This window comes from Oncorhynchus gorbuscha, linkage group LG02 (genome assembly GCF_021184085.1).
Source record: "Oncorhynchus gorbuscha isolate QuinsamMale2020 ecotype Even-year linkage group LG02, OgorEven_v1.0, whole genome shotgun sequence".
NCBI lineage: Eukaryota > Metazoa > Chordata > Actinopteri > Salmoniformes > Salmonidae > Oncorhynchus > Oncorhynchus gorbuscha.
Window position 1 is genome coordinate 2648418 of NC_060174.1, and position 15940 is coordinate 2664357.

The 15940-nt window shown below is 43.5% G+C and overlaps 1 protein-coding gene across 1 annotated transcript in view; it reads right to left on the reverse strand.

Annotated features, from left to right (window-relative positions):
* Positions 1 to 15518, reverse strand: part of atp1b1a (ATPase Na+/K+ transporting subunit beta 1a) — a 30838-nt gene extending 15320 nt beyond the window's left edge. Inside the window, exon 1 of the mRNA XM_046299645.1 lies at positions 15266 to 15518. Within this exon, the coding sequence (XP_046155601.1) occupies positions 15266 to 15359 (94 nt within the window). The 5' untranslated portion in view covers positions 15360 to 15518. The remainder of the gene's footprint in view (positions 1 to 15265) is intronic.
* Between the last annotated feature and the right edge of the window lie 422 nt (positions 15519 to 15940).

The window sequence follows — 15940 nt, forward strand, 5'->3', positions numbered from 1 at the left end:
GAGGCATAAGAGTGTTAATCTTCCTGGGACTAACTAAATCTCTCTACGGTTGAACTTTCTCTGAGTTGACTGTAAATTTCAGCGTAACTTCCACAGCCTGTTAATCCTCTCTCTGCTGTTAATGCCAGGGTAGATACAACTCCTGTTACTACTACAGACCCTCTCTCTGCTGTTAATGCCAGGGTAGATACAACTCCTGTTACTAGTACAGACCCTCTCTCTGCTGTTAATGCCAGGGTAGATACAACTCCTGTTACTACTACAGAACCTCTCTCTGCTGTTAATGCCAGGGTAGATACAACTCCTGTTACTAGTACAGACCCTCTCTCTGCTGTTAATGCCAGGGTAGATACAACTCCTGTTACTACTACAGAACCTCTCTCTGCTGTTAATGCCAGGGTAGATACAACTCCTGTTACTACTACAGACCCTCTCTCTGCTGTTAATGCCAGGGTAGATACAACTCCTGTTACTAGTACTACTACAGAACCTCTCTCTGCTGTTAATGCCAGGGTAGATACAACTCCTGTTACTACTACAGAACTTCTCTCTCTGCTGTTAACCACTCTACTGTTCTCAACTCCTGTTACTAGTTCTACTACTACACCACTCTCTGTTCTCTACTCTACACCACTCTACTGTTCTCTAGATACAACTCCTGTTCTCTACTCTACAGAACTCTCTCTACTGTTCTTAATGCACAGGGTAGACTGTTCTCTACACCACTCTACTGTTACTACTCAGAACCTCTCTGCTGTTAATTCTCTACACCACTCTACTGTTCTAGTACTCTACACCACTCTACTGTTCTCTACTTACACCACTCTACTGTTCTTTACTCTACACCACTCTACTGTTCTTTACTCTACTATTCTCTAGACCCTCTACTCTTCTGTTAACCACTCTACTGATACACCACTCTACTGTTCACTACTCTACACCACTCTACTGTTCTCTACTCTACACCACTCTACTGTTCTTTACTCTAATATGATAATAATAATATATGCCATTTAGCAGACGCTTTTATCCAAAGCGACTTAGTCATGTGTGCATACATTCTACGTATGGGTGGTCCCGGGAATCGAACCACTCTACTGTTCTTTACTCTACTATTCTCTACACCACTCTACTGTTCTTTACTCTACACCACTCTACTGTTCTCTACTCTACACCACTCTACTGTTCTCTACACCACTCTACTGTTCTCTACACCACTCTACTGTTCTCTACACCACTCTACTGTTCTCTACACCACTCTACTGTTCTCTACACCACTCTACTGTTCTCTACACCACTCTACTGTTCTTTACTTATATTATTATTATTATTATTATATTACTCTACACCACTCTACTGTTCTCTACACCACTCTACTGTTCTTTACTCTACACCACTCTACTGTTCTTTACTCTACACCACTCTACTGTTCTCTACTCTACACCACTCTACTGTTCCCTACTCTACACCACTCTACTGTTCTCTACTCTACACCACTCTACTGTTCTCTACTCTACACCACTCTACTGTTCTCTACTCTACACCACTCTACTGTTCTTTACTCTACACCACTCTACTGTTCTTTATTCTACACCACTCTACTGTTCTTTACTCTACACCACTCTACTGTTCTTTACTCTACACCACTCCACTGTTCTCTACTCTACTGTTCTCTACTCTACACCACTCTTACAACACTCTACACCACTCTACTGTTCTCTACTCTACACCACTCTACACCACTCTACTCTACACCACTCTACTGTTCTCTACACCACTCTACTGTTCTCTACGCCACTCTACTGTTCTCTACTCTACACCACTCTACTGTTCTCTACTCTACACCACTCTACTGTTACTCTACACCACTCTACTGTTCTCTACTCTACACCACTCTACTGTTCTCTACTCTACACCACTCTACTGTTCTCTACTCTACACCACTCTACTGTTCTCTACTCTACACCACTCTACTGTTCTCCACACCACTCTACTGTTCTCTACGCCACACCACTCTACTGTTCTCTACACCACTCTACTGTTCCCTACGCCACTCTACTATTCTCTACGCCACTCTACTATTCTCTACGCTACTCTACACCACTCTACTGTTCTCTACTCTACACCACTCTACTGTTCTCTACTCTACACCACTCTACTGTTCTCTACTCTACACCACTCTACTGTTCTTTACTCTACACCACTCTACACCACTCTACTGTTCTCTACTCTACACCACTCTACTGTTCTTTACTCTACTATTCTCTACACCACTCTACTGTTCTCTACTCTACACCACTCTACTGTTCTCTACTCTACACCACTCTACTGTTCTCTACACCACTCTACTGTTCTCTACACCACTCTACTGTTCTCTACACCACTCTACTGTTCTTTACTCTACTATTCACTACACCACTCTACTGTTTTCTACTCTACACCACTACTGTTCTCTACTCTACACCACTCTACTGTTCTTTACTCTACTATTCTCTACACCACTCTACTGTTCTTTACTCTACACCACTCTACTGTTCTCTACACCACTCTACTGTTCTCTACACCACTCTACTGTTCTCTACACCACTCTACTGTTCTCTACTCTACACCACTCTACTGTTCTCTACTCTACACCACTCTACTGTTCTCTACTCTACACCACTCTACTGTTCTCTACACCACTCTACTGTTCTCTACTCTACACCACTCTACTGTTCTCTACACCACTCTACTGTTCTCTACACCACTCTACTGTTCTCTACACCACTCTACTGTTCTTTAATCTACACCACTCTACTGTTCTTTAATCTACACCACTCTACTCTACACCACTCTACTGTTCTCTACTCTACACCACTCTACTGTTCTCTACTCTACACCACTCTACTGTTCTCTACTCTACTGTTCTCTACTCTACACCACTCTACTGTTCTCTACACCACTCTACTGTTCTCTACTCTACACCACTCTACTCTACACCACCACTCTACTGTTCTCTTCTACTTACTGTTCTCTACACCACTCTACTGTTCTCTTTACTGTTCTCTACACCACTCTACTGTTCTCTACACCACTTACTGTTCTCTACACCACTCTACTGTTCTCTACTCTACACCACTCTACTGTTCTCTACTCTACACCACTCTATTCTACACCACACTACTGTTCTCTACTCTACACCACACTACTGTTCTCTACTCTACACCACTCTACTGTTCTTTACTCTACTATTCTCTACACCACTCTACTATTCTCTACGCCACTCTACTGTTCTCTACGCCACTCTACTGTTCTCTACGCCACTCTACTGTTCTACTCTACGCCACTCTACTATTCTCTACGCCACTCTACTATTCTCTACGCCACTGTTCTCTGTTCTGTTCTACTCTACACCACTCTACTGTTCTCTACTCTACACCACTCTACTGTTCTTTACTCTACTATTCTCTACACCACTCTACTGTTCTTTACTCTACACCACTCTACACCACTCTACTGTTCTTTACTCTACTATTCTCTACACCACTCTACTGTTCTTTACTCTACACCACTCTACACCACTCTACTGTTCTCTACGCCACTCTACTGTTCTACTCTACACCACTCTACTATTCTCTACACCACTCTACTGTTCTTTACTCTACACCACTCTACTGTTATTTACTCTACACCACTCTACTGTTCTCTACACCACTCTACTGTTCTCTACACCACTCTACTGTTCTCTACGCCACTCTACTATTCTCTACGCCACTCTACTATTCTCTACGCCACTCTACTATTCTCTACGCCACTCTACACCACTCTACTGTTCTCTACTCTACACCACTCTACTGTTCTTTACTCTACACCACTCTACACCACTCTACTGTTCTCTACTTTACACCACTCTACTGTTCTTTACTCTACTATTCTCTACACCACTCTACTGTTTTCTACTCTACACCACTACTGTTCTCTACTCTACACCACTCTACTGTTCTTTACTCTACTATTCTCTACACCACTCTACTATTCTTTACGCTACACCACTCTACTGTTCTTTACTCTACACCACTCTACTGTTCTTTACTCTACACCACTCTACTGTTCTCTACACCACTCTACTGTTCTCTACTCTACACCACTCTACTGTTCTCTACACCACTCTACTGTTCTCTACACCACTCTACTGTTCTTTAATCTACACCACTCTACACCACTCTACTGTTCTCTACTCTACACCACTCTACTCTACACCACTCTACTGTTCTCTACTCTACACCACTCTACTGTTCTCTACTCTACACCACTCTACTGTTCTCTACTCTACACCACTCTACTCTTCTCTACACTACACCACTCTACTCTACACCACTCTACTCTACTGTTCTCTACACCACTCTACTGTTCTCTACACCACTCTACTGTTCTCTACACCACTCTACTGTTCTCTACACCACTCTACTGTTCTCTACACCACTCTACTGTTCTCTACACCACTCTACTGTTCTCTACACCACTCTACTGTTCTTTACTCTACACCACTACTGTTCTTTACTCTACACCACTCTACTGTTCTCTACTCTACACCACTCTATTCATCTCTACTCTACACCACTCTATTCTACACCACACTACTGTTCTCTACTCTACACCACACTACTGTTCTCTACTCTACACCACTCTACTGTTCTCTACTCTACACCACACTTCTGTTCTCTACTCTACACCACTCTACTGTTCTTTACACCACTCTACTGTTCTCTACTCTACACCACTCTATTCTACACCACACTACTGTTCTCTACTCTACACCACTCTATTCTACACCACTCTACTGATCTCTACTCTACACCACTCTATTCTACACCACACTACTGTTCTCTACTCTACACCACACTACTGTTCTTTACTCTACTATTATTCTACACCACTCTACTGTTCTCTACTCTACACCACTCTACACCACTCTACTGTTCTCTACACCACTCTACTGTTCTCTACTGTTCTCTACACCACTCTACTATTCTCTACGCCACTCTACTGTTCTCTACACCACTCTACTGTTCTCTACACCACTCTACTGTTCTCTACACCACTCTACTGTTCTCTACTCTACACCACTCTACTGTTCTCTACTCTACACCACTCTACTGTTCTCTACACCACTATTCTCTACACCACTCTACTATTTCTCTATTCTCTACACCACTCTACTATTCTCTACACCACTCTACTGTTTCTCTACACCACTCTACTGTTCTCTACACCACTCTACTGTTCTTTACTCTACACCACTCTACTGTTCTTTAACTCTACACCACTCTACTGTTCTTTACTCTACACCACTCTACTGTTCTCTACTCTACACCACTCTACTGTTCTCTACTCTACACCACTCTACTGTTCTCTACTCTACACCACTCTACTGTTCTCTACTCTACACCACTCTACTGTTCTCTACTCTACACCACTCTACTGTTCTCTACTCTACACCACTCTACTGTTCTCTACTCTACACCACTCTACTGTTCTCTACTCTACACCACTCTACTGTTCTCGACACCACTCTACTGTTCTCGACACCACTCTACTGTTCTCTACACCACTCTACTGTTTTCTACTGTTACACCACTCTACTGTTTTCTACACCACTCTACTGTTCTCTACTCTACACCACTCTACTGTTCTCTCTCTACACCACTCTACTGTTTCTCTACACCACTCTACTGTTTCTCTGTTCTCGACACCACTCTACTGTTCTCTACACCACTCTACTGTTCTCTACACCACTCTACTGTTTTCTACACCACTCTACTGTTTTCTACACCACTCTACTGTTCTCTACTCTACACCACTCTACTGTTCTCTACTCTACACCACTCTACTGTTTTCTACACCACTCTACTGTTCTCTACTCTACACCACTCTACTGTTCTACACCACACTCTACTACACCACTCTACTGTTCTCTACTCACACCACTCTACTGTTCTCTACTCTACACCACTCTACTGTTCTCTACTCTACACCACTCTACTGTTCTCTACTCTACACCACTCTACTGTTCTCTACTCTACACCACTCTACTGTTCTCTACTCTACACCACTCTACTGTTCTCTACACCACTCTACTGTTCTCTACACCACTCTACTGTTCTCTACACCACTCTACTGTTCTCTACACCACTCTACTGTTCTCTACACCACTCTACTGTTCTCTACACCACTCTACTGTTCTCTACACCACTCTACTCTACACCACTCTACTGTTCTCCACTACTGTTCTTTACTCTACACCACTCTACTGTTCTCTACTCTACACCACTCTATTCATCTCTACTCTACACCACTCTATTCTACACCACACTACTGTTCTCTACTCTACACCACACTACTGTTCTCTACTCTACACCACTCTACTGTTCTCTACTCTACACCACACTTCTGTTCTCTACTCTACACCACTCTACTGTTCTTTACACCACTCTACTGTTCTCTACTCTACACCACTCTATTCTACACCACACTACTGTTCTCTACTCTACACCATTCTCTACTGATCTCTACTCTACACCACTCTATTCTACACCACACTACTGTTCTCTACTCTACACCACACTTCTGTTCTCTACTCTACACCACTCTATTCTACACCACTCTACTGTTCTTCTCTACACCACTCTACACCACTCTACTGTTCTCTACACCACTCTACTGTTCTATTCTCTACACCACTCTACTATTCTCTACGCCACTCTACTGTTCTCTACACCACTTACTGTTCTCTACACCACTCTACTGTTCTCTCTACACCACTCTACTGTTCTCTACTCTACACCACTCTACTGTTCTCTACTCTACACCACTCTACTATTCTCTACACCACTCTACTATTTCTACTATTCTCTACACCACTCTACTATTCTCTACACCACTCTACTACACCACTCTCTACTTCTCTACACCACTCTACTGTTTCTCTACACCACTCTACTGTTCTTCTACTCTACACCACTCTACTGTTCTCTACTCTACACCACTCTACTGTTCTCTCTACACCACTCTACTGTTCTCTCTCTACACCACTCTACTGTTCTCTACTCTACACCACTCTACTGTTCTCTACACCACTCTACTGTTCTCACTCTTTACCACTCTACTCTACTCTACACCACTCTACTGTTCTCTACTCTACACCACTCTACTGTTCTCTACTCTACACCACTCTACTGTTCTCTACTCTACACCACTCTACTGTTCTCTACTCTACACCACTCTACTGTTCTCGACACCACTCTACTGTTTTCTACACCACTCTACTGTTCTCGACACCACTCTACTGTTCTCTACACCACTCTACTGTTTTCTACACCACTCTACTGTTCTCTACTCTACACCACTCTACTGTTCTCTACTCTACACCACTCTACTGTTCTCTACTCTACACCACTCTACTGTTCTCTACTCTACACCACTCTACTGTTCTACTGTTCTCTACACCACTCTACTGTTCTCTACACCACTCTACTGTTTTTCTACACCACTCTACTGTTACACCACTCTACTCTACACCACTCTACTGTTCTCTACTCTACACCACTCTACTGTTCTCTACACCACTCTACTATTCTCTACTCTACACCACTCTACTGTTCTTTACACCACTCTACACCACTCTACTGTTTCTCTACACCACTCTACTGTTTTCTACACCACTCTACTGTTCTCTACTCTACACCACTCTACTGTTCTCTACTCTACACCACTCTACTGTTCTCTACTCTACACCACTCTACTGTTCTCTACACCACTCTACTGTTCTCTACTCTACACCACTCTACTGTTCTCTACACCACTCTACTGTTCTCTACTCTACACCACTCTACTGTTCTTTATCTACCACTCTATTCTCTACACCACTCTACTGTTCTCTACTCTACACCACTCTACTCTACACCACTCTACTGTTCTCTACTCTACACCACTCTACTGTTCTCTACTCTACACCACTCTACTGTTCTCTACTCTACACCACTCTACTGTTCTCTACTCTACACCACTCTACTCTACACCACTCTACTCTACTGTTCTCTACACCACTCTACTGTTCTCTACACCACTCTACTGTTCTCTACACCACTCTACTGTTCTCTACACCACTCTACTGTTCTCTACACCACTCTACTGTTCTCTACACCACTCTACTGTTCTCTACTCTACACCACTCTACTGTTCTCTACTCTACACCACTCTACTGTTCTCTACTCTACACCACTCTACTGTTCTCTACTCTACACCACTCTACTGTTCTCTACTCTACACCACTCTACTGTCGACACCACTCTACTGTTCTCTACACCACTCTACTGTTCTCTACACCACTCTACTGTTTCTCTACACCACTCTACTGTTCTCTACACCACTCTACTGTTCTCACACCACTCTACTGTTCTCTACACCACTCTACTGTTCTCTACTCTACACCACTCTACTGTTCTCTTCTACACCACTCTACACCACTCTACTGTTTCTACACCACTCTACTGTTCTCTACACCACTCTACTGTTCTCTACACCACTCTACACCACTCTATTCTACACCACACTACTGTTCTCTACTCTACACCCACTACTGTTCTCTACTCTACACACCTACTGTTCTGTACTCTACACCTACTCTACACCACACTCTCTGTTCTCTACACCACTCTACTGTTCACCACTCTACTGTTCTCTCTACACCACTCTACTGTTCTCTACTCTACACCACTCTATTCTACACCACACTACTGTTCTCTACTCTACACCACTCTATTCTACACCACTCTACTGATCTCTACTCTACACCACTCTATTCTACACCACACTACTGTTCTCTACTCTACACCACACTTCTGTTCTCTACTCTACACCACTCTATTCTACACCACTCTACTGTTCTCTACTCTACACCACTCTACTGTTCTCTACACCACTCTACTGTTCTCTACTGTTCTCTACACCACTCTACTGTTCTCTACACCACTCTACTGTTCTCTACTCTACACCACTCTACTGTTCTCTACACCACTCTACTGTTCTCTACTCTACACCACTCTACTGTTCTCTACTCTACACCACTCTACTGTTCTCTACTCTACACCACTCTACTGTTCTCTACACCACTCTACTATTCTCTACACCACTCTACTATTCTCTACACCACTCTACTATTCTCTACACCACTCTACTGTTCTCTACACCACTCTACTGTTCTCTACTCTACACCACTCTACTGTTCTCTACTCTACACCACTCTACTGTTCTCTACTCTACACCACTCTACTGTTCTCTACTCTACACCACTCTACTGTTCTCTACTCTACACCACTCTACTGTTCTCTACTCTACACCACTCTACTGTTCTCTACTCTACACCACTCTACTGTTCTCTACTCTACACCACTCTACTGTTCTCTACTCTACACCACTCTACTGTTCTCTACTCTACACCACTCTACTGTTCTCTACTCTACACCACTCTACTGTTCTCTACACCACTCTACTGTTCTCTACTCTACACCACTCTACTGTTCTCTACTCTACACCACTCTACTGTTCTCTACACCACTCTACTGTTCTCGACACCACTCTACTGTTCTCTACTCTACACCACTCTACTGTTCTCTACTCTACACCACTCTACTGTTCTCTACTCTACACCACTCTACTGTTCTCGACACCACTCTACTGTTCTCGACACCACTCTACTGTTCTCTACTCTACACCACTCTACTGTTCTCTACTCTACACCACTCTACTGTTCTCTACTCTACACCACTCTACTGTTCTCTACTCTACACCACTCTACTGTTCTCTACTCTACACCACTCTACTGTTCTCTACTCTACACCACTCTACTGTTCTCTACTCTACACCACTCTACTGTTCTCTACTCTACACCACTCTACTGTTTTCTACACCACTCTACTGTTCTCTACTCTACACCACTCTACTGTTCTCTACTCTACACCACTCTACTGTTCTCTACACCACTCTACTGTTTTCTACACCACTCTACTGTTCTCTACACCACTCTACTGTTCTCTACTCTACACCACTCTACTGTTCTCTACTCTACACCACTCTACTGTTCTCTACTCTACACCACTCTACTGTTCTCTACTCTACACCACTCTACTGTTCTCTACTCTACACCACTCTACTGTTCTCTACTCTACACCACTCTACTGTTCTCTACTCTACACCACTCTACTGTTCTCTACTCTACACACCACTCTACTGTTCTCTACTCTACACCACTCTACTGTTCTCTACTCTACACCACTCTACTGTTCTCTACTCTACACCACTCTACTGTTCTCTACTCTACACCACTCTACTGTTCTCTACTCTACACCACTCTTCTACTGTTCGACACCACTCTACTGTTCTCGACACCACTCTACTGTTCTCGACACCACTCTACTGTTCTCGACACCACTCTACTGTTCTCGACACCACTCTACTGTTCTCTACACCACTCTACTGTTCTCTACACCACTCTACTGTTCTCTACACCACTCTACTGTTCTCTACACCACTCTACTGTTCTCTACACCACTCTACTGTTCTCTACACCACTCCACTGTTCTTACCAGTCCCTCTCCTCTATCAGCCTCATTTACAAACATCCCCGAACTCATACACCCCCCCCCCCCACACACACACACACACACATCACATGGCGCCATGCAGTCAGGCAGGCAGAGACAGGTGTGGCAGGACATGTTACTTTCTCTCCCTGCATGTGAAGGTGACAGGATGGCCAATTGTAAACCAACCCTGCTGCCCTTAACCTTGGGTCATAACAAAACATCCAGTGACTAAACAATCTACAGGAAACACTTTTACTAGTGCATTGTTTGAGCAGAATAACTTCATAGTGCAACAGTGTCTGGGTGCGTGTGTGAGAGAGGGAGGGAGAGAGACTGATTGACTGGCAGTAACCATGGCAGTGAGCTCTGGGGTGAGAGAGAGAGACTGATTGACTGGCAGTAACCATGGCAGTGAGCTCTGGGGTGAGAGAGAAAGACTGATTGACTGGCAGTAACCATGGCAGTGAGCTCTGGGGTGAGAGAGAGAGACTGATTGACTGGCAGTAACCATGGCAGTGAGCTCTGGGGTGAGAGAGAGAGACTGATTGACTGGCAGTAACCATGGCAGTGAGCTCTGGGGTGAGAGAGAGACTGATTGACTGGCAGTAACCATGGCAGTGAGCTCTGGGGTGAGAGAGAGACTGATTGACTGGCAGTAACCATGGCAGTGAGCTCTGGGGTGAGAGAGAGAGACTGATTGACTGGCAGTAACCATGGCAGTGACCTCTGGGGTGAGAGAGAGAGACTGATTGACTGGCAGTAACCATGGCAGTGACCTCTGGGGTGAGAGAGAGATGCAAACCAGTTGTATTTTTGCAGGCATGTATAGTTGATAGTTTCTTCAATAGAGTACCAAGGTAAGACTACACCAAACACAGACCAGGCTATCAAAACATCATGCCCAGGTAAGACTACACCAAACACAGACCAGGCTATCAAAACATCATGCCAAGGTAAGACTACACCAAACACAGACCAGGCTATCAAAACATCATGCCAAGTTAAGACTACACAAAACACAGATCTTATTTTAAGCGTTTCTAAAATCCCCTTGGGAAACAATGAATGGTGAAACATCGATTGGAACCATTTCCCTGTTTGACCGCTAGGTTTTATGGGTATTATGACACCTCCACTGTGGGGATCTATTAACCTCTTGGCTCATTGGTTAAAATAAACGCTGAAAATAAGGTCTGTGGTAAACAGGTTTAGGAGTTCTGATACATTGTTCTATGTGATCATCTTCATCAGCTAACGTCACTTCTGTGATAGACTAGTGTCCTGTCCAGGGTTAGGCCCAGTGATAGACTAGTGTCCTGTCCAGGGTTAGGCCCTGTGATAGACTAGTGTCCTGTCCAGGGTTAAGGCCCAGTGATAGACTAGTGTCCTGTCCAGGGTTAAGGCCCAGTGATAGACTAGTGTCCTGTCCAGGGTTAAGGCCCAGTGATAGACTAGTGTCCTGTCCAGGGTTAAGGCCCTGTGATAGACTAGTGTCCTGTCCAGGGTTAGGCCCAGTGATAGACTAGTGTCCTGTCCAGGGTTAGGCCCTGTGATAGACTAGTGTCCTGTCCAGGGCTAAGGCCCTGTGATAGACTAGTGTCCTGTCCAGGGTTAGACTAGTGTCCTGTCCAGGGTTAGGCCCAGGGTTAAGGCCCAGTGATAGACTAGTGTTCCTGTCCAGGGTTAAGGCCCTGTGATAGACTAGTGTCCCCAGGGTTGTGATAGACTAGTGTCCTGTCCAGGGCTAAGGCCCTGTGATAGACTAGTGTCCTGTCCAGGGCTAAGGCCCTGTGATAGACTAGTGTCCTGTCCAGGGCTAAGGCCCTGTGATAGACTAGTGTCCTGTCCAGGGCTAAGGCCCTGTGATAGACTAGTGTCCTGTCCAAGGAGTGTACTGTACATCAAGCTGAAACATCACAACAGAAACAGGAGATAGTTAAGTAAGTAGGCTCATCAAGCTGACTGATATTGTCTCATAAATAAACTGACTTATATTATCTCATAGAACAAAACGTATAGGATCTCTGAAACCTCTTAACCTCAGACCATGTTATTCAAAACAACCTCCAAAAGCTGCATTCATTTCCCCTGTCGGCTTTGAGCAACGAGCCATCGCGACTACAAGCTGGCGAGCCCTATAGGCCTATTCCAAAGTCCAATTCATTTTAGTCTCTCAAATCCGTGTCTTTCTTACCTACGACCGCATATTGTGTGGAAGCTCAGGGGGAATAGCTAAATTCAGACCGCTGTCGTTTTCTCGCTCTCTTGTAATAAAGAGCCATTGGATCGACTGAGTGAACGTGATCTAATTGGCCAATAGGAGACTTGTTGAATGCTTTCCAGTCCTTGTGATAACCTCTCTCAGCTTGAACGTGCCCCCCCCCCCCCCCCCCCCCCAGAGCAGCAGGGTAGACAGTCAGGCAGGCATGGCTTCATGTTGTGAATGGACAACTCAGGCACGTTCTCACATTTCTCGAGACAAGCAGCACGGAGATTGCTGAGATGATCATAATTGTCCTATTTCATGCTTGCCTTTCAAAAGATTATAGACACTGGGTAGCCATCAGTATAGGGGTTATTACACTGTCGTTGGATACAAGTGTCACTGAATGAAAGACCTGAAGCAATACAGCCTACAGTAGTCGCTAATTCCTACCATTTTTGATGATGACCAATTGTGATTTGACCCGAAAATGAGATGGTGCTGCACAGCCAACCTATTGGAAGGCTTTATCCTGAGCAATAACCGCTGCAACCTGGTCTCAGAGCTTTTTGTATTATTCTGTACGGAAATCTGAGGAACTCAAATTTCCTGTGATATTTTACACTTTGTACTAATTTGTGGATGTCTATCGCCCATTTCGTATGATATGTTACGAATTATAGGCTAGGGTGTTTCAGTTAGTGTTAAGTGTTAGCTAACATGCTAAGTTGCTAAAAAGAAGTAAGTAGATAAAATGCTAAAGTTGTCTGTGATGAGATTCAAACATCTAGCAACCTTTGGGTTATACACCCACCCATCCGACATTCGTTTTTTTGCCTCAAGTAACCATCTGTCTTATGTAACCATATCATACTAGTTTTACAGTCCCGGATTTAAATGTACTATGTTATGACAGTCTATGAGACCAGGCTGGAACAACCACATCGATGTAACTCGACGTGCGCTTGATAATACCGTGCGCGATATGCAGGCTACGCAAACAAAGGCTTCACGCCAGAAACATTGGGACTTTCAAAACGTAGCAAGCTACTTCATTGAGCTTCTGAATTCTAGAAATTAATTGAGAGAACAGCAACTGTTTCGAGAGATAAACCAACACTTATCAGCGAACAGGCGCTCTTTGCGTTACCAAAATAGTCTGGCTGCATTCAGGAAACAAATGACAACCGTTGACCATTGCCTTGTAACTGTGTCCCCTACCAGAGCGTACAATCTGTCTTTATTTTTGCTCGTATTGTGAAAGCCTACCGTAATAATCGCCCTACCTATGTGAACTCGAGGAATTGATTTAAGCAACAACTTGTTACCAGTAGCTGCTAAAAGAAACAAAGTTGTCTGTGGGGGAGGGGTGGTCCTACAGGAACCGAGCATGTGAGTCGTGACATGATCTTTCTATGTACAAAAAGCGCCTAGATAAGAAATATACAAAAATAAACGAAATGTTGCCAATAGAAAAACTAGCTCCCTACTGCAACAGTCTCCCACTCGAATACTGAGTAATAAAATGTAGAGATAACGTCTGTGTTACAGTGTTGCAAGCTCACCAGTTGAACAAGAAAGTGTCTCATTGGTAAATCAATGCTCATTGTTGGCTTCGTTTTACATGACAATCTCTCGGTCCAAAACAATGACATCAGTTTCAGGCGAAAAGGCCCGATCACCTTGACCGCTAACCTTGAACCCTGATTCCTTTAAAAAACGACCTGTATTGGGATAAAACAGCTAATTACCGAGGTAATGGATGTCCCCCTGTCATTTGGCACATTATTTTGTTCAGAGAAAGAAAGCAATTCCTATTTACCAACTCTTAGTAATTTTCTCCAATCTAGGCTAACTATGTGACAGCAGAAACAAGCATACCATGTTGGCAAGACAAGCACATGTTAGTTGCAATCCAACACTCCCGATTGCCACCATATAATGTAAACGATGTCCTTCAAAATGACCTCTTTGGCAAAGGACACCGACTCTAGCTTTCGCTGTACACGATCGATCCGGGTTAAACGAATAATAACGAATAGGAACATTATTAACGTTCACTTGACCTAAAAGTCTGAATATATTTAAACTGCCTTTTAAACAGAACTCCATTTTAATTACATGTATTTTAATCGTATTCCATCAATGGGTTATACGGTTATTTTACAGATGTGGTTGTTTATAACTCACGTTTAATTCATTCTCTGTGTTTCTCCTGTAATTTCTCCATTGAAAAGTGAATTTCACTACACAGCATGCTACGTCCAATCAAACAGGTGCTGTATTTCTCAATCAGGAAATACACGACTCTCTGTGCCGTTACATTACTCTGACAATACACGGAAACAACAGGGTTTACACCTCGTATCATTCTTATCTTCGAGTTCATTTCCAGAAAAGCGTCGATTAAAAGTGGTTTATTACAGATGTATGTACTTACACCAACTGCCACCAGTGCGTCCTAGAAATTCCTTCCTTTCCGAATTCCACAGAAAGCTCTTCCATCCACCGTCTCCATCTTTATTCGCCGACATATTTATTTTGCCTTTTAATTTCCCTTTTCAATTAATATTATCTAATGGGTTTTAGGTACCCGATTCCTGTACTGTCCCCCGGTACAGAATAGTAATGGACAGTTTCGTACCCGGCTCTCCTATTGTACAGCACACAATTTATCTCTTATGGTAACCGACTCCGCCCGCAAACTCTTATAATAAGTTACCTACAAAAGAGGGGGGGGCTAAACTCTAGCAAATCACAAGCAGTCATCCTCCTGCGTAACAACCAACTGCTATGATCACTGCTCCATGGGGCAAGGCAGCCCCAGGCGGTTCAAAACGAAATGGTGGAACTAAAATGGTAGAATTCTACGGTGATGTCATAAACTCATTAAATTATATTACCATTCTTGGACTGCTGTTACCACATCGCATGTTAAAAGTAATTATATTTCTCAGGACTCAACTTTGTACTTTAGTACATTTGATTATAATTCCTGCTAAATATCACATCCATAAAATTAATTGTTTCATTGTTAGACTTAAATAATTACTTTGCCGATGCTCTGTGAGAATAAGACGGTATTGAAATAAATGTATACTCTTAAGCTTTTAAA